General features: G+C 37.8%; 2 protein-coding genes and 2 long non-coding RNA genes across 5 annotated transcripts; 2 read left to right on the top strand and 2 right to left on the bottom strand.

Annotated features, from left to right (window-relative positions):
* The first annotated feature begins 2,436 nt into the window (after positions 1-2,436).
* Positions 2,437-11,373, top strand: LOC107704315 (uncharacterized). The gene is made up of 4 exons (XR_001635948.1): positions 2,437-2,671; positions 9,838-9,999; positions 10,125-10,191; positions 11,287-11,373. It is a non-coding gene; the product is annotated as an uncharacterized LOC107704315 (long non-coding RNA).
* LOC107704314 (uncharacterized) lies at positions 3,956-4,765 on the bottom strand. Of its 2 annotated transcripts, none has more exons than XR_001635947.1 (4): positions 4,658-4,765; positions 4,541-4,549; positions 4,278-4,436; positions 3,956-4,193 (listed from the first exon to the last, which is right to left on the bottom strand). It is a non-coding gene; the product is annotated as an uncharacterized LOC107704314 (long non-coding RNA). The 2 variants fall into 2 exon arrangements; XR_001635946.1 differs by having other exon boundaries at positions 4,266-4,436.
* Positions 11,374-12,719: 1,346 nt separating the features above from the next.
* On the bottom strand, positions 12,720-19,677 carry LOC107704325 (DNA polymerase lambda-like). The gene is made up of 9 exons (XM_016507218.1): positions 19,606-19,677; positions 19,221-19,352; positions 18,024-18,321; positions 17,748-17,856; positions 17,336-17,650; positions 16,938-17,111; positions 15,606-15,734; positions 13,454-13,622; positions 12,720-13,324 (listed from the first exon to the last, which is right to left on the bottom strand). The coding sequence occupies exons 2-9, from the start codon at positions 19,327-19,329 to the stop codon at positions 12,963-12,965; spliced, it is 1,665 nt and encodes a 554-aa protein (XP_016362704.1). The 5' UTR covers positions 19,330-19,352; positions 19,606-19,677; the 3' UTR covers positions 12,720-12,962.
* Positions 19,678-19,858: 181 nt separating this feature from the next.
* On the top strand, positions 19,859-22,466 carry LOC107704327 (protein DPCD-like). Its single transcript, XM_016507219.1, has 6 exons — positions 19,859-19,965; positions 20,222-20,302; positions 20,395-20,510; positions 20,595-20,728; positions 21,706-21,808; positions 22,145-22,466. Exons 1-6 carry the CDS (start codon positions 19,902-19,904, stop codon positions 22,247-22,249), a joined length of 603 nt encoding a protein of 200 aa, XP_016362705.1. The 5' UTR covers positions 19,859-19,901; the 3' UTR covers positions 22,250-22,466.
* The last annotated feature ends 5,353 nt before the right edge of the window (positions 22,467-27,819 follow it).

Below are 27,819 nucleotides of genomic sequence, written 5' to 3' on the forward strand. Positions count from 1 at the left end.
GCAGAATTCATGGTTCCGTCAATTATGGCAAGTTGTCCAGGTCCTGAAGTTGCAAAGCAGCCCCAGATCATCACACTACCACCACCATGTTTGACTGTATGTATGATGTTGTTTTTATGAAATGCTGTGTTGGTTTTACGCCAGATGTAACGGGACACACACTTTCCAAAAAGTTCAACTTTTGTCTCATCAGTCCACAGAATATTTGCCCAAAAGTCTTGGGGATAATCAAGATATTTTTGGGCAAATGTGAGACGAGCCTTTGTGTTCTTTTTGGTCAGCAATGGCTTTTGCCTTGGAACTCTCCCATGGATGCCGTTTTTGCCCTGTCTCTTTCTTATTGTTGAATCATGAACACTGACCTTAATTGAGGCAAGTGATGCCTGCAGTTCTTTAGATGTTGTTCTGGGTTCTTTTATGACCTCCTGGATGAGTCGTCGTTGCGCTCTTGGAGTAATTTTGGTAGGCCGGCCACCCCTGGGAAGGTTCACCACTGTTCCAAGTTTTCTCCATTTCTGGATAATGGCTCTGAGCGTGGTTCGCTGAAGTCCCAAAGCCTTAGAAATGGCTTAATAACCCTTTCCAGACTGATACATGTCAACTATTTTGTTTCTCATCTGTTCTTGAATTTCTTTAGATCGCGGCATGATGTGTTGCTCTTTAAGCATGCTTCACTTCATCAGACAGGTTCTATTTAAGTGATTTCTTGATTCAACAGGTCTGGCAGTAATCAGGCCTGGGTGTGGCTAGTGAAATTTAACTCAGCTTTCTAAAAAAATGTGGTTAATCACAGTTCTTTCATGATTTAATAGGAGGGGGGCAATTAATTTTTCACGTAGGGCCAGGTAGGTTTGGACAGCTTTTTTCCCTTAATAAATGAAATCATCATTTAAAAACTGCATTTTGTATTTACTTGCATTATCTTTATGTAATATTAAAATTTGTTTGATGATCTGAATCTTTTAAGTGTGACAAATATGCAAAAAAATAAAAATAAAAAAACAGGAAGGGGGCAAAATCTTTTTCACAGCACTGTATATATATATATATATAGTGGCTGTAACCCATATTTTTGCTAAAAGGGGGAACAATTGGAAATTATTTTTGTAGTCATCAAATATTATGCCACAACTGCTCTCACTGGGCTTAACTTACGCTGAATCTGCAATAGTCCTTTAACGTCCCTGTGTGTTTGTGTGTGTCAGAATGCTGGAGTCTCTCTAAAGGAGACTATGAGATATCTGGAGTCTGTCTTGAGGAGATCGAGGCCATGCTTAGGGAGGAGATACAGGGCCAGGAGCTCGGGATCTATGTTTTGACCTCATGGATGCCGAGATCAAATTCTACCAGTGAGACAGAGCAGGTAACCAGCAAAATGTCAGCGTATCTCTCACACATCTGACCTGTGACTTCCACTGTCTGATATTGCCTGTAACTTGTGGCTGTTTTGCAGTTGTCGTTGTGAATGTCAGTAGTGTTTGCTGCTCTGCCTGGAGAGAGAGAGAGTCCAGAGCACACAGGTTCTTACCTGCTCAAATCCTGCTCTTCTAGTTCCCCTGATGCCATGCCGAACTAATTGTGATGTCCATGCCACACTAACTGTAACTTTAAAACAACACTAGATGTTCATGTGAGTGGATCACCTTTATAACTTGTATATTACAAATATATAAGTTGCCTGTTTAGTGTTTAATGCAGTGTACATTTGTACAGATATTATTATGCTAGTTGTATTCAAGTTCCTACATACTAAAACTCATTAGCCATCCTACATCACTGTGCTTGTATAAAAGAAAACTATAACGACCAACAATTCGTTGCAGCATCATTCAACGGTACCAAACAAAACAATCATCATATCAAGATAATCTCAAGCTGAATTGAATAATGATGAAGCTTCTGAAATCCGAATCAATTGAACCAATTGCTTCACAAAATGATTCACTCTTTTTTTTATAGGCGCTCGAAACAATGGCGACACCCGCTGGTCAAAACGGCGTGCAACGTAAACACAGTCAAAGCGTGGGTTAATCACTGACCCATAAAATATTCTCTATTATAGATCAGTGGTTAAAACAACTTTTATAAAGCAAAAGTTTTTCTATAAAGTGTAACCTATTGAATGAAATATACAAATAATTAAATACTATTAAATATGAAGAGTCTTTTAATAATATATAGTGCTTGTTAATTGTGTCCTCTCACCCAGGGGCAGGTAAATAGGCCAATTATATATAACAATTAACTAGCATCTATCTGTTAACTTAAAAGTGAAACTAAATTATAAAACTAACCCTAGATCAGTCACAACCATTATACGCCACTACTACTTGTCTTGACTATATTTGGATATGACAAGGCATCGACAAATCATTTTATCACATTGTCCAACCATAGGCCACGCCCACTTGCGTTTAGTCGCTTTATGTCTGCACACTACTTCATTTGTGTTTCTGCAGACTTTGGAAGAGTTCAGTATCGGGGAGGAATGGATGGTGTATTTTTAATTGCCTAGGCCGTCCCAGACAGTTCGTTTCGTATGTTCGTTTGGTGCATTGACTGCATATTGTTTTGTAAACGAGGTACGGTGTAATGGAGAGTTCACACAAAGAAACATTCGTTGAAAGATGAAGCAGCCAACTACTGAGTCTGACAGCAGCTGCAGCAAACCGTGAGTAAACAATTTCATAATGCTTTGTCTTGTTTTGTATGGATAATGTTTTTAAACACTTATTCATGGGGGCGTTAGTACAACGGATCTATAACAGAGTTCATGTACATTTAGTGGATTATACTTTTTCCTATGGATAACAGTGGCCTTTTACTGGAGCCACTCCTTAAAATGGATAATATCGGACAGATGAAAATAATAATGAGGGTTTTTTTTGTTAACAAAGACCTCAAGGAATGTAAGTTATTGCACTAATTAAAAAAAATCTGAGACATGACAGTTTAAAAGATGCGATTCTGGACAACCAATCAACATCGCGGAGAGAGGGAGACCATTTTTGACGTGTTCTAAATCCTCTGTATGACGTAACGCCTCAGGCCCGATCACAGCAAGAACTGTAACAACCTTAATTTAATTAATTAGTTATGGTAAAATAACGCGATTAAAATGTTAACGCACCGCCCGGCACCTAGACCTGTACGTCGTCTTATATTTCATACAGTTGACTGTTGACTACGTGATGCAGGACAACAACTACATAGTCCATAAATGCAGTTATGTGCCCCCAAAATTCAAGATATTAGGCCAAAAAAATGCCGCTGTATGATTTTTTTCTCATATTTATATAAGCGATATCACACGAGTGCTATTTTTGTCCCCAATAGCATGCAAAAGTGATTTCACTAATGATTTCATACAGCAGTTAAGTAAATAAGTTAATATTGTGTTATTTTTAACAAAATATTGTAACAAAATGTTGTCTGTTTTTGCGCAGTTCGCCGACGCAAATATTACCTATTAAAACCACATCACAAGTGTTGTGCATTTCTGAGCACAAAAACACAATTTCTTTATATATCCGCATTTTGAACGAATGGGGTGAACCAATGATTCAATTACCCATTCATAAAGATTCATTCCTGAATGAATCAGCCGTTTGAACAAATCCAATTAATGAATAAATGACTCAATGACTTGTTCATTAAGACATTTTACTGCCACCTACTGGCAGTTTAGGTTTCTTTTTTAGAGTGTAATTTAATTTAAAAATCATATTTATTATAAAAAAAATCTATATTAATAAAAAAAACTAATTAAAGGGATAGGTCACCCAAAAAAGAAAAAAAAATCTAATTTCTGAAATATCGATTTCATGCTTTTCTCATATCTTTTGTAGGTAATTTCTCAATTTGATGTGCGATTAATATGTGATCAATTAGATTAATTTGCCACACTGTGAAAGTAATTAGATTAAAAATTTAAACAATTGACAGCCCTGGTAGAAAATACTCCAAACTCGATAGTCTTCAGTGACTTACTAATAATAAAATGTATAATACAAAAGCAGGACATCCTATCAGAAGCCAACATCTCAGAGAATTGGTAGTCTTTGCATCACAGCTTCACTCATCACAGAGTTTGATGAAGCACCTCAGTGGGTGACGGATGGGCCTCTGTGTTCAGTTTCCCGTGGGATCGCTGTCTTGGATGGTGATGTTGAGTGGCATCCCTCCACACCCATCTATGGGAAGGAATCACGGCGTCAGGTGGCGTGACACTCTCACTCACCCTTGCTCAGCTGAGTCACTCTTACCATAGCGAATACCTGCTTTATATCTCTCACTGACAGTGAAGATCAATAGTGAAGCTTCGCTCGGTGGGTGACGGTTGGGGTCCGATTCAGCTTCTCGCGGGAGGCTGACACCTGTTTGGGAGGTGTTGTGCTGAACTTGGTGGAGCTAGAAGGAGGTCAAAACCTCCTGTGCTGTGATGCATGAGAAATAACAACAACAACAATAATAACAATATATTTGCAAATAACCTGTGATGCAGTGACTACCAATGGGAGAAAAGAAAGTGGTCCGCCACCTGATACAGCTGGATACAGAAAAATAAGTCATATTAAGAATGAATAAAGAATAAGAATAATAGAGAAAACTAAAATGATAATGAATAATTTAATTTAGTACTAGTAGTAAATAATACCATGTGTGAGGGCTCTGACCGGGCAGCTTTGTCTATGTTGTCTTTGTTTGTCTTGTGTCTTAACATATTGCTTTGTGTCTGCCATGTGTTCCTTTGGTCCCACTTCCTTTCTTCCCTTGGGCACGCCCTCTTGTTTAACCCTTGTCTTGTTCTCGTTTCATTAATTGTGCTCACCTGGCCCTCATGTACTTTCCTCCTTTCCTCCCTTTATGTTGTGCTGGTTTTTCCTCTTGTGTTGGCTGGTTCGACTTGTGCCATAGAGACAGTTATACTGATTTGCTGCTCTGTATTCCAGTCTTGCCCTGTTATTTGCTGTGATTGTATATCCTTGCTGTAGTTTTTGCTCTTGATTTCTCTCTTTTGTTTTTTGGTTTTGATCTTCAGTTATCTTGCTTATATTTACTTGTAATATTTTCTTTAGTTCTTCTTCAGTCTCATTTCTAGTCTTGTATTCTCGAGTCTTAAAGAACTTTGTTTTTCTACCTCCACAAGTGCATCTATTATGTTGCCTTGTTTATCTAAAAGTGCACTTTTCCTTGTTTTAAACCTAGCCAAAAAGCCACGTGTTGACGTGAAACACAGCCCAGATAACATGCGGATGTGGGCCACTTAAGGCAATGATATGACAATGACACTGCTGGCCTTCTTATGGCCCGGACAAAATGGATGTAAGCCTGAAGTGGCCCATATGTAAAACAGCAAAAATGGCCCAAATGTATCAAATCACATGTGGGCCTCTGTAGGTAAAGATGCGGTGTTGACGGCAATGTGTAATCTGAATGTGACCCTAAAGTGGCCCATATAGTAAACGGTGATTATGGCCCAAATAGTGCCAACCAAATGTGGGCCACCTTTGGCAAAAATGTGGCATTATCGACAAAGGCTAATGAGGGTGTAAACCAAATGTGGTTCACATATGTTTAAGCAAATGTGGCCCAGGTACATTAAAACGTGTCTGGGCCAGTTTTGGCAAAGATATGGCACAGTGAGCATTGGCTAATGTAGCTGTGAGCCTAAAGTGGCCCGCATATGATGCCACAAATGTGGCCCAGTTATCCTAAAGCGTGTCTGGGCCAGTTTTGGCAAAGATATGGCACAGTAAGCACAAGCTAATGTAGCTGTGAGCCTAAAGTGGCCCACATATGATGCCACAAAAGTGGCCCAATTATTAAAACCATATCTGGGCCAGTTTTGGGAAAGATATGGCATGGTAAGCACTGGCTAATGTGGCTGTGAGCCTAAAGTGGCCCTTATATGATGCCGCAAATGTGGCCCGCATATAGAATGACAAATATTGCCCAAATAATTCATAATAATTTGGGCCACTTTTGGCAAATATACGGCACAGTCAGCATTGGCATGTCAGTGTGTAAGCCAACTTGTCCCACATTTGACATGGCAAATATGCCCCATATATTATAAAACAGTTGAGGACCACTTCTTGGATGTAACACTTGGCACTGGCTAATTGAAATGGAAGCTTGAAATTGTAAATATGGCCTAATAGAATTTGGCTACTTTTAGTAGGATGCAACACAGTTAACTGATGCAGGGTGATCTGATGTGAGTCTTAAGAAGGCTACATACACAGCAATTTATTTTTTAAACATGCTTTTAATGGCAGTTTTTTATATGTGTACTGTGCAACATTAAAACAGAAGTGCACTATAATGATTGTACTCTTACTGTCACGGTTTCTGTTAATTTGGACTTTGTTTTCCTTTTACACTGTTTCCCTTGTTGTTGATTGTATTATTCTGTTCAGGTGTGCCTAGTTAATTATCCTTGTTTGGTCTGAGTACTTAAGTTCCTGTATGTTCACTTTCAGTTTTTCTGGTCTTATGTCTACATATCTTAAATGTTGCTGTGCTACATTGTGTTTGGATTTACTCTTGTTGGATTTATCCTTGTTGGATTAAAGGCTTATGATATATAACCTTTCATCTTCATCATGCGCTCTTTAACACCGCGTAGCTATGACACTCACAGACTTACTGTGTAGGTAGAGTCTGAGTGAGAAGCATTTAAGTTCAAACTTGTGAAAGTTTTGGTTTATTTAGTTGGCTTACATGCAGCAATGCTAAGGCTTACTTGAGGCCCAAATCTGGCAAACAGAACTGGACTGCCCAAATGCCATTATTACATGCAGTATGTGGGCCGGAGCAAGGTGTTGGATCTGGGCCGGTTCTGGGCCAGAATTAAAATAAATGTGGCCCAGATTTGGGCCAGTTCTGGTTTATTTTATTTATTTATTTTCATGGCTGACATACGGCCTACCTGTGGCTTGCTTGTGGCCCCAAATTTGGCAAACAGGAGCGGACCGCCCAAGTGCCATCATTCTTCACAGTATGTGGGCTGGGGCAAGGGGTTGGATCTGGGCCGGAGCTGGGCCAGAATTAAAATCAATGTGGCCCAGATTTGGGTCAGTTCTGCTTTATTTAGTTTATTCATTTCTGACATTGGGCCTTCATTTGGCTTGCTTGTGGCCCAAATTTGGCAAACAGGAGCGGACCGCCCAATTGTCATCATTCCACGCGGTATGTGGGCCAGATGAAAGTGTCAGGTGTGGGCCTGATCTGGGCCTCGGGAATTTTGCTATCTGGGAGTAGTTCTATTTATTGTGAAATTACTACATTTCCATGTCAATCCATGTTCATTTTTACCGCGAACAATGCACTGTCTGTCACTTTAATTCAGTGCGTGCAGCACAGCAAAAATAGACTCGTTGTGGAAACAATCGCTGTACTGCTTCAGACGCATCGCCGGGCCGCAACCGCGTCCAGTGTGAACGGCTCTAATCCGTTAACATGGGTCCCTTCCTGCTGACTCTGACAACATGTAAATATTAATAATAAATTGCATAATAAAATAAGTTATATAATTTTATGTATAATAAATAAAATAAATGTTCACCAGTGATAAACTCTTTTGCTAAAAGCATTGCAACAAGATAGTTTAGTTGAACCCAAAGTGTATTAATTGACAGCTGGATATATGCAGATATCGAAAATTGTACTTTGGAAGGCACTGCAGATGAATAAATCAGCTAAGAAAACAACACAGCAGGTGTGGGCAATGATGGGATGAACAGGGAAGTAAATAAGCTGATAAACTGAGGCAGGTAAACCAAACTGACTGTGAAGTGTTCAAATAAACAGTCTAGTGCAGTAGTGAGCAGGAGACAGACAGAAATCACTGGAGACTCAGGTGAGTATAGGAGATCGCTGGAGATTCAGAGGTGAGTATAGGAGATCACTGGAGACTCCGGTGAATATAGGAGATCACAGAAGAGTATAGGAGCTCACTGGAGGCTCACAGGTGAGTATAGGAGATCGCTGGAGACTTGAATGTGAGTATAGAAGATTGTTGTAGATTTAGAGGCGAGTATAAGATCGTTGGTGAGTATAAGATCGTTGGTGACTCAGAGCAGAGTATAGGAGATCGCTGGAGACTCAGGTGAGTATAGGAGATCGTTGGAGACTTGAAGGAGAGTATAGGAGATCACTGGAGATTTGAATGTGAGTATAGGAAATCACTGGAGACTAGAAGGAAAGTATAGGAGATCACTGGATATTTGAAGGTGAGTATAGGAGATCACTTGAGACTCAGAGGTGAGTATAGGAGATCGCTGGAGACTCAGATGTGAAATATGAGATCACTGGAGACTTGAAGGAGAGTATAGGAGATCACTTGAGACTCAGAGGAGAGTATAGGAGATCGCTGGAGATTTGAAATTGAGTATAGGAGATCGCTGGAGACTCAGATGTGAGATAGATCACTGTAGACTTGAAGGAGAGTATAGGAGATCACTTGAGACTCAGAGGAGAGTATAGGAGATCACTGGAGATTTGAAATTGAGTATAGGAGATCGCTGGAGACTCAGATGTGAGATAGATCACTGGAGACTTGAAGGAGAGTATAGGAGATCGCTGGAGACTCAGAGGTTAGTATAGGAGATCACTGGAGACTCAGAGGGGAGTATAGGAGATCACTGGAGACTCAGAGGTGAGTATAGGAGATCATTGGAGACTCAGAGGTGAGTATAGGAGATCGCTGGAGACTCAAAGGTGAGTATAGGAGATCGTTGGTGACTTGAAATGGAACAGGTAAGACTTTGATGAAGGTAAAATCACTTGAGGATCGTTTACAGTGAGACAGGAGCGATAGAAGAACAAGTGACAGGATTAATATGAACTAATTTTGTTATATGAACATAATTACACTATTTTAACATCATCTAGGAAACGAGTTTAATGTAACTGTGGAGCTTCAATTACCTGCTAACAAGATGCCACACAGTGCACACTACATGCTCATATAGCATGATCTATTCCGCAGTAACTAATGGCACATCATTCACATCAATGTTTGTTAAAACTCCTCTTTACAGAAATGCTTCAGTACAAAAATAAAAAATGCTGACAATTATTAAAAAAAAAACCTATCCCTCAGTTTGTAAGAAAAAAAAACATGTATCGAGTGTACATTAATTTACAATGGAAGTCTGTGTGGGGCAAGACTTTGCATTGGAATAAATGTTAAAATTCACAGTTTCAAAAGTATAACCATAAAACATATACATTATACGTGTTGACATAAAACTTTATGATAAAATGGCTACTAACCGTATGAGCAACGTTATTCATTTTTAACTGCTGTGATGTAAATCCGGTAATTTTCGCATGACACACGTGGATACTAGAAACAGACTGTTCATTTACATAGAGAAAACTCAGTAACACTTTATTTTACAGTGTCCTTTTTACATGTTACGTGCACTCACTATAGTATAACAGTAAATAAGGCATAACTACTTGCAACTAACTATTAAAGCCCTAATCTTATAGTAAGTACGTGTTGTGACTTAATATTACTCAGTACTTAAATGTACAGTTACACTTGTAAGACGGACACTGTAAAATAAAGTGTAACCAAAAAATCCACTACAGGAATTACAAACGTAGATACACATTACATTATCAGAAGTTCATCCTAGAGCAGTCCCACACATAAAGGACAATTTACAGTAAATAACATATTTTTGTATAGAAGAATCAATCAAATATGCGTTTTTAAATCTTCTGTAATCATGTACTCCATATTTGTCTTTTGTAAATTAATTTCTGTAAACACATTCTTATGGAATTACTGTCTTTATTATTTGTCTGCTCTCTTAACAGGGACCTGAGCAGTGCTGAGATTCTCCAGGATCAATACGTAAAGATACTCTGAAAATGGATATGATGTGTTGTTGTTATTGTGTGTGTTCAGCTGTGGACGCTGGACATCTCCATCAGCGATGAGAACAGACAGGCCACTGAGAGCATGCTGCTGGAGGAACAGTATCCTTCACTCTTTATGCGTCACACTGATTAATTCTTATTTTGTTCATGTTTGGTTTTCACATCCCATAATGATAAATGGATGTGATCATTCATTAAAAGCTTGTGGTTGTTTTTCTTAAAAGGTATTATTTTGCCAGTAAAAAAAGCACCAAAGGTGGAATGGACCAATGAGAAGACTAAAGTCAAAAAGTGAGCTTATGTTCATGAATATGTAAACACCTACACAACCATTCAAAAGTTTGGTGTGTATGTAAGATTTTTTAACACTAATATGCCAGCAAAAATAGATTTAAAAAATGACAGTAAAGACGTTTACATTGTTACAGACATTTCATTTTTGAAGTAAATGCTGAAAATTCAGTTCTGCTGTCACAGGAATAAATTACATTTTAATATATAAAACTGTTAAAGTGCCCCTATTATGCCATTTTTAAGGTTGCTAATATTGTTTTATGAGTCTCCTAAAACAGGTTTAGATGCATGCAAGGTCAAAAAACATGTTAGTTTTCTCAAAAAAATTTATTTAATTTTGCCTAATTTCTAAATGATTCGTAAACGACTCGTGCGAAGCAGTTCAAAGAATCAGTCTCTCTAAACCCCTCCTTTCCGTGAGACATTACTGCTGTGATTGGTCAGGTGGCACAGTCCTTTGTGATTGGTCCAGAGCCGTAGAGAAATTGGCTCTGGATTGGTCTACAACCCGCGAAACGCCCATTGCCATGACGGAATGACAGCCCTGGAGACTTGTCAATACATAGAAAAGATGGTATCGATTGTACCTTACCAATTCGAGCTGGAGTCTAATGATGAAACGGTTGACCTGGCTGATCGACAAGAGATTCGCAAGCACGACTGGAGCAGGACGTTTCTCAGTGGTAAGTGTCAAGTGTTAACAAGTTTGTGGTAATTATAAGATGTGATAAAACACATTTACTCTCACAGTGTAGGATACAGCGTCTTCTCGACATGATGTTAACCACATGGAAATGTTACTGTTTGTGGGCGGGCAAGTTGGCGACGTAGAACGTGGGCAGACATTATGCAAATGTTACTTCGTGACGTAGAGCCGTAACCGAATAAGATTTGAATTCCTGACGACTCGTTTAGGCGATTGCGAGCCGACTCTTTTTTGATAGACGATAACTTTATTTATCGTGCACTGTCGGCTTCACAACTTTGCAGATAGTTTATGTTCACATACAGCTACATGACACACTGCATGAAAGGTAATATTCGAAAAGGCATAATAGGGGCACTTTAAATTGTTTGTAGTTTGTTTTTTAGGCACAGTTTGGACAAAGATTGCCAAACTAATCGGCACTAGGACAGTTCTACAGGTGAAGAGCTATGCTAGGCAGTACTTCAGTAATAATGTATGACTTTAGACCATTTCCACATTACTATATGAAAATCCATACGCTTTTGGTTCAAGGTGTGTAGTGCTTTAAAATTAATTAATATATAAGAGAATAAATATAGACAACCGAGGGGGTATTTTTAAAATCTAAATTTAAAAATATATGTATTTTCTTTAGACCTTAAAAAATATATTGCCACCTCTTCATTCTTCTGTTCATAATGTTTGGGGTCGTACCACTGAAAAGACAACCTGAACTAATTTAGCATGTTATGATATTTATATGATATTTTTGATTGTAATGATATATATTTTAAGAGACTTATTATCGCCAATACACAATATTATCGTGCTAATTTATTTATCTATTTACTAAGTTTCATTGCCGGAAAGTGAACCAACTCCAGCATAAGGCTAAAAGCAGCCTAATGTTTTTAATATGACTGAATTTGTATTTAACATAAAATTTAATAGAGACATTGTAAGTTACTCATTATAATGCTTAAATTTCCTCAATTATTCAAAAAGCATCTACAGAAAACGAGCAAAGAACATTTACATTACCTAAGAACTTTGACTTTCTAACGCGAGTATATGCACTTTAAAAAACACTCCCATTACAATCAGTGAAGCTATCTATGCTGGAATTTGAAGACAGACATGTTTAGTGTTAGAACAAAAATAAAATAGGTGAGTGTTTTTGTGTTACGAGTGAATCACGATTCAATTCAATCGATTCCTTAAGTCATTCATGATAACCGAATCAAATGTGTCGACCTACTAAATGACCCCATAAAGAGTGTTTAAACGCGTTTCCCCACAAATGACAACAAAGTAGTCATTTGACTTAAAAAAAAAAAAAAAAGGCTACAGAAAGTCATCAATACAGCCAATGAAGTAATGTCCCCACTTGTTCTGGCGAGCAGCATGTTCTTCTTGTTTAGCAATGAGTTGACTTGTTCAGTCTATTCATGAACAAGTTCATTCAATTTGTTCACGAAAGAGACTCGTTCAGTCTCAACTATTGTTCAGAATCGAAACACCAACTCATCAGTGAAGATCGGATCATAATGAAATTCTCTTCTATAGCATTCAAATGTTGTTTGTGTTTTGAATCTTAAGTGAATCACTCCGTTTCCGTATCTTAAATGATTTGTTCAAAAAGACTAACAAAACAGTTCATGCCAATCGACCGACAAAACTTCAGGGTTGGGTTGATCGGTTTGAAACGGTTCCATGAGCGTGTGGAAAAATAACCTTTTATAAGAATTTATAATATTTAAATTGAAGCAAAAGTAACAGGTGATATTATTACCAAGCTTTGAAGATGAAAGAAACAGTTAAAAACATGTTTTGAGGTGCTTTAATAATTTACATATTTTAAGTAATATACATCAAGAGGTAATGACATTTCTCTCATTAAAATGCATCCAATAAAAAGGTTAAGAACTTTGATGCCATATGATGCAAATTAAAACAATTCTATAGTGCACTCCCACATTAGAAATGTGATTACAACAGCATGATTCCATATAGTTAAAATCCTAAAGTGTTGTCATGTAAAGCTTGCAGTCATGTAATATAATATATGAATGTAGCCTTGTCACCAGTCTCGCTCATGTGGTTCTCTGTAAGGTATGCCGAGGTGTTTGAAGACATCCTTCTCCGTCGGTGTGTGTAAAGGAGTTCCCGCCACCAGCTTCACACCACGCTGCCGCACCACAGCACAGTTCAGCGAGTGCTCTGATAGGCTCATGTGTTTGGTCTTAGCCAATGCCCTCATTGATCTGTTGAAGTGGGCAGAGCCAGTGAAGTACAGAAGAGCACATGCAAATTCAGCATAGGGCACTACAATGATGTCTAAGCGCCTGTGGCACTGTGAAGGGCCTGGAAGCCGGCAGATGCCCATGTACTTCTTCTGTTCATCATTCTCCTCATGGCTAACAAGGTCATCTGTCAGGAAACCTGGATGAGAAAATAAAAATAATAATATCATGAGCATAATATAATAATAAACTAAAATTACATTAACCGTGGGTTTATTGAATCATAAATTCAAATGATTCTACATTTCTCTGTGATATATCAGCATACCACTCTGATGGAGGAGGTGCAACACTTTGCCGAAAACACCCTTGTGCGATTCTCCATCAGGGTGAGTGATGAGGACGTCCACATCTCCACACGTGCTCTTGCCCCTGCGGTATGAACCACACGCCATAACCACCAGCTGTGTGTCCACACTGTGAGCTGCCTCCTGCACCTGTCAGTCACATAATAGTTATATATTTTAGTTATGTAATTTACTTTGTTTTTGTATAACTGATATCATTTATATACACTAGTTTTATTTTTTAAATTACTACTTTAAAGGGGTCATATGATGCGATTTAAATTTTTCCTTTCTCATTGGAGTGTAACAAGCTCTTTGTGCATAAAGAAGATCTGTAAAGTTGCAAAGACTAAAGTCTCAAATCCAAAGAGATATTCTTTATAAAAGTTAAGAGTCAGCCACACCTACCTAAAACGGCTCGTTCTAACATGCCCCCACATGTCTACGTCACTGTGTGGGAAGATTTGCATAACGCCGCCCAAATGTGCACGCAAAGAAAGAAGGCATAACTTTTATTCTCACTGTAGTTTTGTTGCTGCTTTCCGCCATGTCCTGAAGACGCTGTGTGCTTCGTTGTGAAAGCGAAACTACTTTGTTTGGTCTTCCAAAAGAGGACGATATCCGCTTCGTCATGCCTAGAGCTGATCTGTGCTGGTCCACTTGTTGTTTGTCATTTCTCTGATCACAAATGAAGACAGGGTGTTATGTTTAAACGGCGCGGCGCAATGCAACGCAACGCAACGCGTAAAAAGACAGTGTAAGTCATTATAATCAGTAATTATGTCCCCACTGGATGCAACAAATGCCTCGTTTATAATGGGTTTTAATGTTTTTGTCTCGTCGCTCCGGCCGGGACACGGCATCAACAGTATATGAGGGGCGTAACATTTCCGTCTCACGCTTGAGGTATTCGGCCAATCACAACGCATTGGATAGCTGGCCAATCACAGCACACCTCGCTTTTTCAGACCGATGAGCTTTGTAAAAATCGACGCGTTTCAGAAAGGCGGGGCATAGAGGAGAAACAATAATGTACAGTATGTGGAAAATAATGTTTTTTTTTTACTTTAAACCGCATAAACACAATTCATTACACCAAATACACAAAATAATGTGCTTTTTAGCAGAATCATATGACCCCTTTAATAACAAGGATGCATTTATTTGATCAAATGTAATAGTTAAAACTTTAATGGTGTTCTTTAGTCACTTCTATTCATAAATTATTATTTTTAATGATTTCTAAAGGCTCATATGACTCTGAAGACTGCATGAAATTCAGCTTTGCATCACCGGAATAAATTATATTTTAAAATATATTACCATAGAAAACAGTTATTTTACATTTTAATACAATTTCACATTTTCTTTATTGACTAAATAAATGCAGACTTGCTGAGCATAACTCAACATTTTCAAAAACACTTACCTTACCGATATATATTTAAATTATTTTTTTCTCCCTCTCTGGCATCTTTATTTGGAAAAAACGTGCATTTATGACTATAGCAGAATAAAATAGATGAAGTTCTGAAGTTACATTTTTAATTAATTTTTAAACACTCATTTATACCTAGCATTTCATTAATTTAGAGCTGAAATGCTGAAGGTAATAAGTTTACATGCTCTACATAGCATTCCTGTCAAGCTAGGAAAGCACATGTTGCACTCATCTTCATCTGCCCTTTTTATCTATCAGGTCTGTTAAGAGAAAAACAGTGGGACGTTCCAAGCAATAGCAAGAAAACAACTGGCTTGGGCCCAAGACTCTGTAAGGGAGCTCAGTAGCTTCTGACTTATGAAGCGCCAGCTTTCAAGAGCTCCCACTCTTCCTATGGGACGACAGACTCACTAACAATCTCTGTTATGTCCATCAGCTGACCAAAGAAGATTGACAGTTTTGCTGCCGCCAACACAAAATTGTTTTCATTTTTTTTGATTGCTTGTCTTTTTGAAATTCAGTTTTATTATTTACTGCTGTGAAAATCAAGTAGCTACATTCTTGTTCTTCACAACCGGACGATGTTGTTATGGATGGTAAGAACAAAGAAAGCCCCTCCGCTTAATTGCTTGGTTATGGCTATTTTCTTTACTGCAGGCCATTAAAAAAAAAAAAAAAAGGTCTGTACAAACCGTTTTCTCGATGGCATTTGCTTCACTTCTTGGCATCCGCTCAAGGAGGTCATCGTAGTGTTTTAGTCCAATCCTTAGAGTGTGATTCAAAACCGCCTTAGTGCGAATATCCTCCAATGTGCGAAATCCCTTTGATAGTAAAAGAAATCAAATCATCCGTTTAAACTTGTAAAATATTATGGTTGTTGCTTAATATTACTGAATATGTTCCACAAAGTTTAAAGTTGCTGTAAATGTTCTGCACCACTAATAGCACCAAACATAATAGCAAAAAAAAACAAAAAGTAGTTTCCCAAACATTTCCCATCTTAGCTTGGAAGGAAGGTTAAAAAAAAGGGGGGGAACCTGGCATACTGGTGAGCCTACTGCTGACTTTCTCTTCTGAGTACTAAGTTCTGAGAACTTGGAAGTGTTTTAGAAAAACAGGTAGTCCTGCACTACATTCACATTATTGATTGCAGCCGTTTCTATGTTTTTTTCTGATTAGATAACAGGCTCACTTTCAGATTTATTTATTTTTATACTTTTTGGCCATTTACAGAGTCTAGGGCTGTTAGACTAAACTGTTTCTCAAGACACCTATTTTAGTGTTTATATTAATTTGTGGGCATGTTGCATTAATTTGTTCCCTCATTTTAGTCAAGTCGTGGCCAAGATGTACCAATTCATCGTCTCGTTTTAGTTAAAGGAATGGTTCACCCAAAAATGAAAATTGTCATCATTTACCCACCCTCATGTCGTTCCAAACCTGTATGAGTTTCTTATGTTGAACACAAAATAAGATATTTTGAAGAATTCTGAAGAACCAAACATTTGTTGGTCCCCATTGATTTCCATAGTAGGGAAAGAAATACTATGGAAGTCAATGGGGACCATCAACTGTTTGATTACCAGCATTCTTCAAAATATCTTCTCTTATGTTCAGCATAACAAACTCAGGTTTCAAACAACAAGAGGGTGGGTAAATGATGGGTGAACTATCCCTTTATACCCTTTAATTCATTTTAACATTCGTTTTTAGCTAAATTGTGCCACACTGTACTAAATCAATCCCTCATTTGAGTTAAATTATGGCCACATTGTATTAATTAACTCCCTCGTTTTAGTTCAATCGTGGCAGCATTGTACCAGCTCGTTCCCTAAAACAGCTTCTTAATTTGTGGCCACGATATCTATTTTTCCCCCCCTGCATTTCATGTGTGGGGCTCTGTATAGTTTAACAAATCATGTTGCAGTACAGTGGCACCCAGCACATACATTTTTTTTTCATACAATTAATAGTAATCTTTCATATTAAATATTGAACTACAATTCCCTGTATAACAGTCTTACTTGTTGATACCACATCTGAGCAGTCTTGGCCCCAGCGCCCCAGATGTTAGTGAACATTTCAAGAACAGGCACCTCCTCCCCAATGTAATCCAGTTTACGCAAGTGCCCACTTTCCATAATTTCCATGATCTTGTCTGCCATGCGTTTACCAATGCCTGGGATCTTACATGCTTCCTATAAATAGATACGGTAAAAAAAAAAAAAAACATGTTTATGTATATTTACTGTATTTTTTTAATTTAAAAAATGGTAATGTCTGTTATTATAGTATTTATTTTTTAATCACTGATGCATGCTTGAAACTAGTCATAATATGCAACGACAACCATATGTGTTTTACAAATAAGCACCTCAGTGAACCCCAAAACCTCTATGGACTCATCTGTATCTGAACTGACCTCATATGAAGTGATGGGCTTGTGGTAGCTCTTGAGGGCGTTGATCGCTTTAGAGTATCCCAGAGCTCTCCATTTATCGCCCGTGTGCGTATAGGCTTTGGCCAGCGGCTCCAGTTTGTCAGTAATGTGCTTATTGTGGTTCTCCCCTTTAGTTGTGGATGGTTGGGAACAGACCCACTTCCCAGACAAAACGGGATTCTCTGCCAAACTCTGAGTCTGGTTGCTTTCAGATGGGTGGACGCCGCTGATCAAGGCCTCCAGATCGTTCTGAGATACACCATCTTCCTCATGGTGCTCCTCCTGAACCTCTGGCACCTGGGAGTCATATTAAAAGCACTGCATGAGGGGAAAACCAACTGATGGATCTTACAGATGGAGACAATTACATCCAATTCCAACCTTTCTTTCTTACCGTCTCTGTGAGATTTTCAAGGATTTTCAAAGGGTCCTGTGCTGCTGCTACATCTGGAACTGGGCTGACTGCCGTCTCATTTGACTCCTCAGCAAGACCAACTGTGGGACTGAGGAGATGTTCATTTAGAATTTATATCTACGCACTTTTGCATTGAATAAACAATTACAAATGTATTCAAAAGTCAAACCGGTGTCTAAATATCGATGCAGTTTTACACATTTCTTAAATAAAACCTCAAGCAATTTCATGGGAATTAAGTCTCCAGTGCCTTACCTCTCAGGAGGAAGAAGGCTGTAGTCTTCAGGGTCTAGTAAACTTTTCTCACTGATGCAGGCACTCAACCAAGTGCATTTGACCAGATGAACAGCAGAGGACAATCTTTCCACTTTCAGAAGTCTCAAAGCTCTCTTACAATCAACTGAATCATCAACAACGACGTGTGTGCAGCTGGGAGAGAATGCGGAAACTACCTGTCCTCCATTCTGGGTGACCTGCCGATGGAATATATCACACCTGGAATTCCCTATACCAGCTGGAACGATGTATATTTCGGTTCCCTGGAAAACTGTACCTAAGAAAAAGCAAAGACATTTAAAATACAACCACTAATACTATACATACTTGATTGGGCTGCATGAAGAAGATTGTGAGGAGGAGGAGATCAATTATAATATGACAAATAATACTCTTTAAATTCATTTTTGTAAATGCATTGGAATCAGCAGTTGAAATTGTTTTCAAAAATGCTGATATTAGAATAAAACTACATTACACAAAAAAAGTCTGATTTATTGATAGACTGATTGTATAATGTTGATTATCACATTCAAATGAACAACCTAAACCATAAAATGACCTTCACAATTATTTTAAAAACTCTTTTTCAGATAATAGAAATGTTGACAAAAAAGTTCTACAACATTATAATTCTCACATTTCAATTTAAACAATTTTAAGAAAAAAAAAAGACAAGTCAAAATTATATTGCATATATTTGAGAAATTGCACTTTGTTTTAATCCAAGAAATATTCCTTTAAAGTTTCAAATGAGCCTCAGTCACAGAAATCAATGTGTTTAACAATCAGAAAGTATCTGAACAGGACTGCATTTCCCAAGAGCATCAAATAGGCATTAAGTATACATACCATTCGCATATAATATAGGAACGACTACACAATAGCTGTATATTTCAGTATTGACAGAAAATAGTTTATTACTTATAAATCATGATGTTTTTGATGTAAAAATCTTGATAACATAAGTGGATCTTAGAGAACAGAACAAACTAAAAAAGGCAGTTCATGACCCCTTTAAAAGCAACAGCACTTCACCACTCATCCAGGAATAATACATAATTAAGTGCAACAGGAGGATCTAATTTAAAATATTGCATGCAGTAAAATATGGTGATTTGTTCTCTGAAACGGCCCTTGTTGTTTTACTCAAGTGTGTTTTAGAGAATTATGAACCTGTTATTGGTTCAGAAGGCGTCTTTTTGAGGGGAGGCGCGTCCTTCTGCTCATTAGGCCTGGGTCTCTTTACTTTAGGGAAGACTTTCATGATGCCATGACCCTCCATTCCGGTCAGGGAAAGGAGAGGAGCTTTAAAAACAAAATTACTGTCATCAGTAGGCTTCACATAGACACAGAATACAAACATATAGAGAGCTACAGCTACAGCAGAAGGCATCATAAGACTGAAGTCCTTATATCGGCAGCCAGCGCTGTCCCAGATAAGGAAGCGACTGAACATATCGTTACATTACAACGTATACTCACTTAACATTACATATCTTTAAATGCATAGTTATATTATATTAGCAACTTCGATAACTTCAAAACACCACAGACGTACCTCTACCAGCACCTCTTTCTAAGAACAACTCACGAGTGTTTTTAAACGGATCACCTTCCGGGTCATAGTCAGAACTGGCGCTGACGTTTTTAAACAGTGAAACTTTTAAAATTATACATTATTCTTTTTACTTATTTTCAATACGTTCTTGTTTCTTATAATTGTTATAATTACGTATACTGTTGTATATAGACTAGGTAAATCATTAAAAATACGAAACATATTGTTTGAGAAATAGCGGTTGCCTTGGCAACCTCTGGCGTGGGCTTGTTTGAGGAAATGAAACCGCATGAAGCATGGCTGTTCAACACTGGGCAGACACTCTCAGGAAAGCCAAGAAAACTGCATTAATAGCTGATGGTGCGTATACATCTTCTCTGTTATTTTTAGATTACTTAATTTGTATGTGTATTTATGCTGGTAGTCGTGTTAATAGTCTTGCTAATAGGATTTATAAGTCGTATATACTTGCTACACGCTAATAGCAACGGGACCTATGCAAAACATCATAAATTTACCAGTTAAACGAATTGTTTATTTAGTTTAAAGCATGAATAATGTTCGATGTACGCTTACGTATAAATTGAGAGCCACTTTCATATGCCTTTCTCATTAGGGAAAAGGAAAGTTCATTATCTGTTTGAGGATGGCAGTGAGATGGCTGAGGAGTATGAGCTAAAAACAGATGAACTTGTCTGTAAGTCACTTTTCTTTTCTGGTTTTACCTAATTAAAAGGCATTCGAATTCAGTTTTGTATTTTGTAATTATTACATGCTTCTTTAACTTAGTGCGAAAGTGGCGACATAAAAGCACTTTTGGAGGCCAGGGACAGTGGACATTGGAAGTTGGTGAAACAAACCCAAACGGTGTTACCTCAGATTTAATCAAAGAGAGCAGTTCAAATGTAAGGTTACTTTTTTACTTTCTTACACAATAGATGGTGATGTTCTTAAGCTGTTTATAATTATGTCTCTTTTTATGCACACAGCCATTGTTCATGCGTAAGGACACAAAGACCAGTTTCCAATGGAGGGTCCGTAATATTTCTTACCCTACAGAAGTTTACAGTGTGTCAGCAGAGCCAGCGGAAAGATGTTGTGTCATCCGAACCTCAAACAAAAAGTTAGTTATTTATAATTGATATAAACCATTGGAAAACCCCAATAGTGTTGATTGTGGTTTATGCAGTGAGTGTTTTAGAATAACTTGGTGTTTATTTGACTGGTTGAATTGGACAAAGAATCACTTTTTTTTAAGTGGGCAGTTAATAGTTCACCCAAAAATGAAAATTTGTTGAAAATGTAGTCATGCCATCTAAGATGTTTAAGAGTTTGTTTCTTCATGGGAACAGATTTGGAGAAATGCATTACAAAAGCATTACATCACTTGCTCACCAATGGATCCTCTGCAGTAAATGGGTGCCGTCAGAATGAGAGCCTAAACAGCTGATAAAAACATCACAATAATATACAAGTAATGCACACGACTCCAGTCTGTCGATTAACATCTTGTGAGGCGAAATGCTGCATGTTTATAAGAAACAAATCCATCATTAAGATGTTTTTAACTTGCTTCTGGCTAAAGAAGAGTCCACAATCCATAATAACGCTTCCTCCAGTTAAAAAGTCATCTTGTTGTCACTGTTTACAAAACAAAGTAGTCCAAAACAGTTGTAAACAAAAATGTGGGTGAATGTAAGAGGACAACAGGGGATGGGCTTTTTCACTGGAGGAAGTGTTGTTGTGGATTATGGACTCGTGGATTTTTGTCCAGAAGTAAAAGTGTAAAGTTAAAACGTCTTAATGATAGATTTGTTTCATACAAACACACAGCTTTTCACATCACAAGATGTTTATGCATTGTTCTTAAAACTGGAGAAATACAATAAACATATCAAATAAAATTAGTCTAAAAAGGCAACTTCTGCTTATAAATCATCTTTGTTTTCAGTCATACCAAGTAAAAAGTGTATTGATTAACCAATTGTTTAGTTGCAATAGCCCCACAGTAACCCTATAGGTGGCACTATTGAGCTAGATGGAAAATAGATGGCCAGTCATGAGGAACATTCTCTCATTCTTCATCTCCTCATTTCCCAGGTACTATAAGAAGTTCAGTATTCCAGATCTCGACCGTTGCCAGCTGCCTTTGGAGAGCGCAGCCTTGAGTTTAACCCACGCCAACAACACTTTAATCATCAGCGTGAGTGAACTCTCACTGCTAGTCTCACTTAATCACTTTCTCTAAGCTCTTTCTGTAGTGTAAGGTATGTAGTCACAGTTTTTTCCACACAATGTAGAGGAACTTTCCCTTTTGCATGGATCTGGGACCAGGCTGCCAAAGCCCTAATCCACACTAAGAGAGCACACAAATCTGGTCTCAGATCATCAAAAGGGCAACTATGCCGTCACTTTTTATTGGTTCACCTACGTAGAGAAGGTTGGACTGAACTGCTCTCACCTCTGTCGTCTGCTCCAGTACTCGGCTATTTCATCCAGCAATGGATTTTATATTGAGTTTCTCTCACTTGTGTTGTAGTACAAGAAGCCCAAGGAGATTTTAACACTGGAACAGGAGCTGCTTGGGGAACTGAAGAAACTGAAGGGGACAAGTGAAGGAGATATTGACTGTAAAACTCAGTGAACTGCCATAGATCCGGAGCCTTTGCATTAATGTATTTGTCTGGCTGTTATTCTTCATGTTCATGTAGACTTGGAGTCTCACATTGGCATGTTTCTATGGCATGTTTCTGTCAGCCTTGTGTGTCCAATTAACTCACTTATAATGTGCATTCTTTTTTTTTTTCTAATGTAAAATTTCAAATGTTATGCTGATTGATGTTCCTACTGTACAATTGTTCTTTGAGTCTAAATAATAAATTAAAAGAAAAACATTATTATTATTATTATTAAAATTATCATAAGAAGTTTGCTTTATTCCAGCTATTTCCACACTATAGCTAAAAAATTATAATCTAAAGACTTAATCATAAAATAATTATAGCAGATGCATAGGAAATAAAAAATAATAAAATGAAAGAAATAATCTGCAAAAAAATACATCAAAAAGAAAAGAGAAAAATATATAAATAAAATGATACAGTACAATCTGTAACATGCAGCAAATGTACATTCAGGGAATGTACAGCTAAAGACAATTAATTGAAGCAAATTCATAAAATTACAACTTATGCATTTAACAGTAGTACAGTTGCATAATTATTGGAGATTCATCATCATATTTCTATTACATGAAGGTCACTAACCTTGAGCCTCAGTATGCTGTAATTACTGCCATCTCGACTCATCAGTTTTCCTGAAGTGCATCGTGGGAAAATTAAACATTTCCTTCATCTGGGTTCCTTGATTTTTATCTGTATTCACCTCATGTTTATGTACGATGTTTGGCATTGACCACAGTGCTGTTTGTGTTTCTACTGTAAATAGAAGACTACAAACAAACTCTTTGTTGGTTTAAGGCAAAGACAACAATACCATGTGAATATACTGTTTCTGACTCTGGTGATTCTTTGCTTCTAGTTCCCACTCCACAGCTTTTGTGCCAAACCAAGAGACTGTATGCATAAAACAGGCACTAAACCACAAGTCATTCTCACTATTGTGTATAACAGCCTCCGAGGAGGATGTTTTCTGCCCTGGAATTCACCAGCCAGCTTTCAGGGCTGACACTGCAGTCTCTTGTTCTGCTTTTTAACATGGAACACGTAATATTTTAAAGCGACAAATGTGGAAAATATTACAGATTAGATATGTTTTTAAGCAATAATAATTATTTTGTTAAAACTTGCATTATATTTAAGTATTAAAACTAATTTTTCTGGGTCATTTTAGGTATGTCATAGCAAAAAAACAAAAAAAAGCATATTGTTTATGTTTTGTGGCTTTACTTTTGAAACGTTGATTATTCAAACATTTACGAATTTGTAGAGCAAAAAAATGTAGACTATTATCGGTTGTTATTTAGATGCAGGCAGATTTTTTTTTTTTTAATAAGACCATACAAATCCAATGCCAGGGGTAACTACAATGAGAATTCAGTTTCAGGTTGAATGGAGGCAGATCTGAACCCGAGTTTGCAATCGATTACAAGAAAGGGGCGGAGTTTAAGGAGACTAAATGATTGGAGAAGTCTTGTTTATTTGATATGAGAGAAGTCTGTCATTTTACCAAGATGTATGACTTTTTAATGTAAAATAAAATATTATTTAAAATAATATTAGCCTATATATCTGCGGCTATTCAACATCCCGTGACGCATCTTGGAGCCTAAATTCTGGCATCAGTCTTCTAGCTCTGTTGATAGTAGCAACTGCAGGGACATGCCCTTGATATGAGTTGTCAAAATGATTAAAAACATAACCGTTCACCTGAATCTGGAGCTTTTGCAGTGTGGCAGCCTCTCATCGTTATGGCCTTGTATTGACCACAGAGAGACGGAAACCATTGTGCATCATTACACTCGTGTGTTGACAAGCAGTGCTGCGAGCCAAACATCTGCACACATCATTAAAACCTTCTAGGAGCAGAGCAAGAGTCCTGGTGCTGTCTTCACCCCTTCTCACACTGCCCAAAGATGGTACGCTCCAGTTCACAGCAATATGAGATTCCAGATTGAACCAATACCTAATGTCTGGGGGAGATTGTTGGCCTGAGGTCTGTGAAAAAATTATATAGAAATGTCTTACATGGAAAGAATCAGATGTCTATGGGTTAACTGCTACCGAGAGAGATTCTTATAGTTCCTCCAGTCCTTGTTTTTTTTTTTTTAGAAGTACCGCATTTTTGACAGACTGCTTTGTTGACTGTTATCTGTAGGTCATTGGGTCCTACATGAGCGATCTGTTGCTAATGCCGTTAGCATTTTGGAGCGCACTCTTGATTTCTGATACTTTTTTTTTAAACTGGATGGTGGTCGACATTGATTTGCATTGTTTTGTTTTTACATTTTCTCAAGTATTTTGACTGGATGTCTGGTCCACATTACAGCTCACTCCGGTAAAGAAAGGCCTACTTAGAAAGGAAGAGTGATCAATCACAGTTAAAAGTAAATTATGTGCAGTTAAATACAGTGCTGCATGAATGAGTCCTTTAAACCCAGAAACAAGTTAGCATTTTTTAACTTCCGGTTCCATCGTCCTAAAGTCAGTAGGTTTTTTGAATGAGTTTTTTTTTGTTAGATGCCTAAAGGTTTCTAGCCTAAGGTTTGTATTTAACACAAGCTCAAAATATGTTCACGTTTCATTCTATGTCTTAAAACACAAGTAATAGTGTCTTGAAAACAATTGTCTAAATGGGACTACAGAGGTTGTCTGGGACAATAAACATCATCATAACCATTTCTAATTAGGCACTGAAGAGAATAACCATTAAAATATGTCTTATTTGACCAGGCAGACCCATTTGTTCACGACCGGAAGTTGTTAAAAATCTGCAAATCCAATTGCGTCTTGCTAGCTCTACAAATTGTTTTCCGGTCAGTATGCGTCAGACTGACTGCTATTGACTACACAACTTTTGCCCAGATTTTTGCAACGATTTGCAGTCTGGAGGAGTCAAGTCTCGTTGCTGAAAGTCAGAGCCGGTCTGCAGATATTGGGTAGTCGGAGTTTCAAAGAAAATTGTGAAAAGTGTAGACTATGATGAGCACAGACTCGTGCATCTCTTAGCAATGAGGTGTATGCTTCTCTTATGGGGACCAAGGATAGATAGAAATACAAGTAAAGGATAGAAATACCAGTAAATTTTGACATTGTGGGGACATTTTTGGTCCCCATAAATCATACAGAATGAAGTTTTTTGAAAATCTAAAAATGCAGAAAGTTTGGTGTGAGGGGTAGGTTTAGGATTAGGGTAAGGGGATAGAAAATACAGTTTATACAGTATAGAAATCATTAAGTCTATGGAATGTCCCTATAATGATAGGAAAACCAGTGTGTGTAGTATTTTTAAAACATTGATACTGTCAATTTGATCTCTTAGAAATTTATGATCAATATTCAGACACAAAAACCCTTTTAAAATACAAAGACAAAGTCTAATTTCTTGAATGATGCAGGCCTAGTGTTAGCCGTGCAGTCTTTTGACACGAACAGAACAAAGCACCGATTTAAAGAGTTTTATTAGGTCAATCAAACGCTTTTCTAGATGCTTTTCTACCGAAACATGGCCGTGCACGTGGAAGTGGTCCAAGGTCCAACTGACAAATCAGAAGTCCTGGGAAAAAGGCGACAGGGGAAGAGCTCAGCACTGTGATTTTTGTTCAGTGTCTCTTCTTCCCTTTCTCCCTCCCCATCCTGAGGCCTCAATGGTCATGCTCAACTGCTTCAACAGAGAGAGACACTCTTTTTTGGCCCTTTTCATTCGTCTGTGCCCCTCTTTGCCTCTTCCCAGCCATTTGCCCTCTTTCAGCCCCTCTCGCCCACATCTCAACCCATAACACCCCCTGAACGTTTTCTCTTCCCCCGAGTCGCTCTTGGTTTCTCTCTTTCGCCCGCCCTCACCCCCTCTGTGTGACTGGGCTTCCTTTTTTGATTGCTGACCCCTCCTTGTGTTATTATTCAGGCCCACCATTGTATGACATGTTTCTTTTCTACGGCGCCTACAAAGGGAGCATTTGATCAAGGGGTTACGGTGCGCGGGTCGCAGAAATGCAACTACACGGTGGTAACCTTTGTTTGGGACGGCAATGGTGGGTTGACCTCATCTCTTCTAAAGCGAAAGACCCAAGCTATTCAAAGGCCCAGTCTCACTTGCTGAGCACATTCAATCGAGACCGGCCTGTCACAGATATTGCTTCACAGTTATCTGAGGCTCAGGCCTCTTTTTCTGGGAGTTCGACTGCTGGGCCAAAAACATAACAACAGCTATACGGTCCTGGAAGTATACCTCTTGAATAGACCCGATCATGCCCTTGAGGTTTCTCTCAGGCTGCTGTTGTTGTCAACTGAATAAGCCTGACTCTGAAAGAAACTGGCTCCCAATTTGGCCGACTTGTTACTGGAGGCCTTCGACTTTAACCCACACTTGTCGTGCTCGTGTTCTTGATGCGCCCACACACATACAAAGTGATCTATGAGAGAAGGAGAATTCGACCTGTCAGCTAATGATCGCTGACTCCTTCAAAGCAAATTCGGCGTAGAAGCGCATCTCAAAGGAGTCGAATCAATCATGGGCCGAATTTAAAGTTCCCACAAAAAGCGTTAGGGAGTCAATGAATCACACATCCCGAGACCCTGTTAAATCAATACTTTTACATGAATTTAATACACGCTCTAAAATAAATATTTTCATTTTGAAGTATCTTACAATCTTCCAATAAAAATATATAGTCATGTACAAACAATAAAGATGCTTTTTGATAATATCACTAAACATCATGGAATCATAATGGAATGTGTATCTGCATATGCTTGGGATCATCAGTAGGTAGCTGCCATGTTCACTGTCAGAATAAAGTGTGCAAAAATTGTACAACAGCTTGTGACCGGGGCAGTAATCCTTACAGGGATAGCTTTGTACCTTACCTACCTTTAAAGGTGCATATTAGTGCCTTCAAGGATAATATGTACCCCTAAGCTATGCAATATATATATTTGAATCGTCACCATACATTTGCCGGTTTATTAATCACAGTACACGAAGATAATTGTTTTGAATTAATGTTATGTTAAGTTTTCAGAAATGTTATGTTTAGATATGCAAATGAGGCATATCCAATGAAATCCAATTATTCACATTCATTTCTAGAACAGAAGTCTGAATATTGGATAAAGCCAAGTGTAAAATTTTGTTTCATTTTGATGACATATTAAATGTTTTTATAGAGGGGATTTTTTTATCACTCCATAAATAAGAAAATACTATCAACAGCCAAAAATATATCTATTTTAGTCATATTTTATGCATCTTAAACGTTTATTTTGCATATAAATCAGGCGAATGGTGTATGAACAAACTCCTTTGTAAAAACTTTCAGAATATAGATAGGAATACAAGTATAATGTTTGGTGTATGGAAGTGGAGAAAAACTAATTTTGAGAAAACCAGCTTTAAAGATATGTGTTGTAATTGATATCTACAGACGCAAATGGATAAACTGTAATAAAATTAACACTTAAATTTGATTTTTTTTTTTTACTAGTAGTCTGAAATAAAATATGTTATGGAAACAAAACAGCCCAAACATCTAAAAAA

Source organism: Sinocyclocheilus anshuiensis, unplaced genomic scaffold, assembly GCF_001515605.1.
Source record: "Sinocyclocheilus anshuiensis isolate Anshui unplaced genomic scaffold, SAMN03320099.WGS_v1.1 scaffold1448, whole genome shotgun sequence".
In the NCBI taxonomy this organism is placed as follows: domain Eukaryota; kingdom Metazoa; phylum Chordata; class Actinopteri; order Cypriniformes; family Cyprinidae; genus Sinocyclocheilus; species Sinocyclocheilus anshuiensis.

Excerpts from the sequence above, each read along its gene's own strand:
- LOC107704325 (XM_016507218.1), bottom strand. The coding sequence starts at position 19,329 with ATGGAGGGTCATGGCATCATGAAAGTCTTCCCTAAAGTAAAGAGACCC. Across the intron at positions 15,735-16,937 it reads CTCAGATGTGGTATCAACAA|GGATTTCGCACATTGGAGGA; the intron begins GTAAGACTGTTA and ends TTACTATCAAAG. Across the intron at positions 13,623-15,605 it reads CAAATGCCATCGAGAAAACG|GTGCAGGAGGCAGCTCACAG; the intron begins GTTTGTACAGAC and ends TGTGACTGACAG.
- LOC107704327 (XM_016507219.1), top strand. The coding sequence starts at position 19,902 with ATGGCTGTTCAACACTGGGCAGACACTCTCAGGAAAGCCAAGAAAACT. Across the intron at positions 19,966-20,221 it reads AACTGCATTAATAGCTGATG|GGAAAAGGAAAGTTCATTAT; the intron begins GTGCGTATACAT and ends CTTTCTCATTAG. Across the intron at positions 21,809-22,144 it reads ACAACACTTTAATCATCAGC|TACAAGAAGCCCAAGGAGAT; the intron begins GTGAGTGAACTC and ends CTTGTGTTGTAG.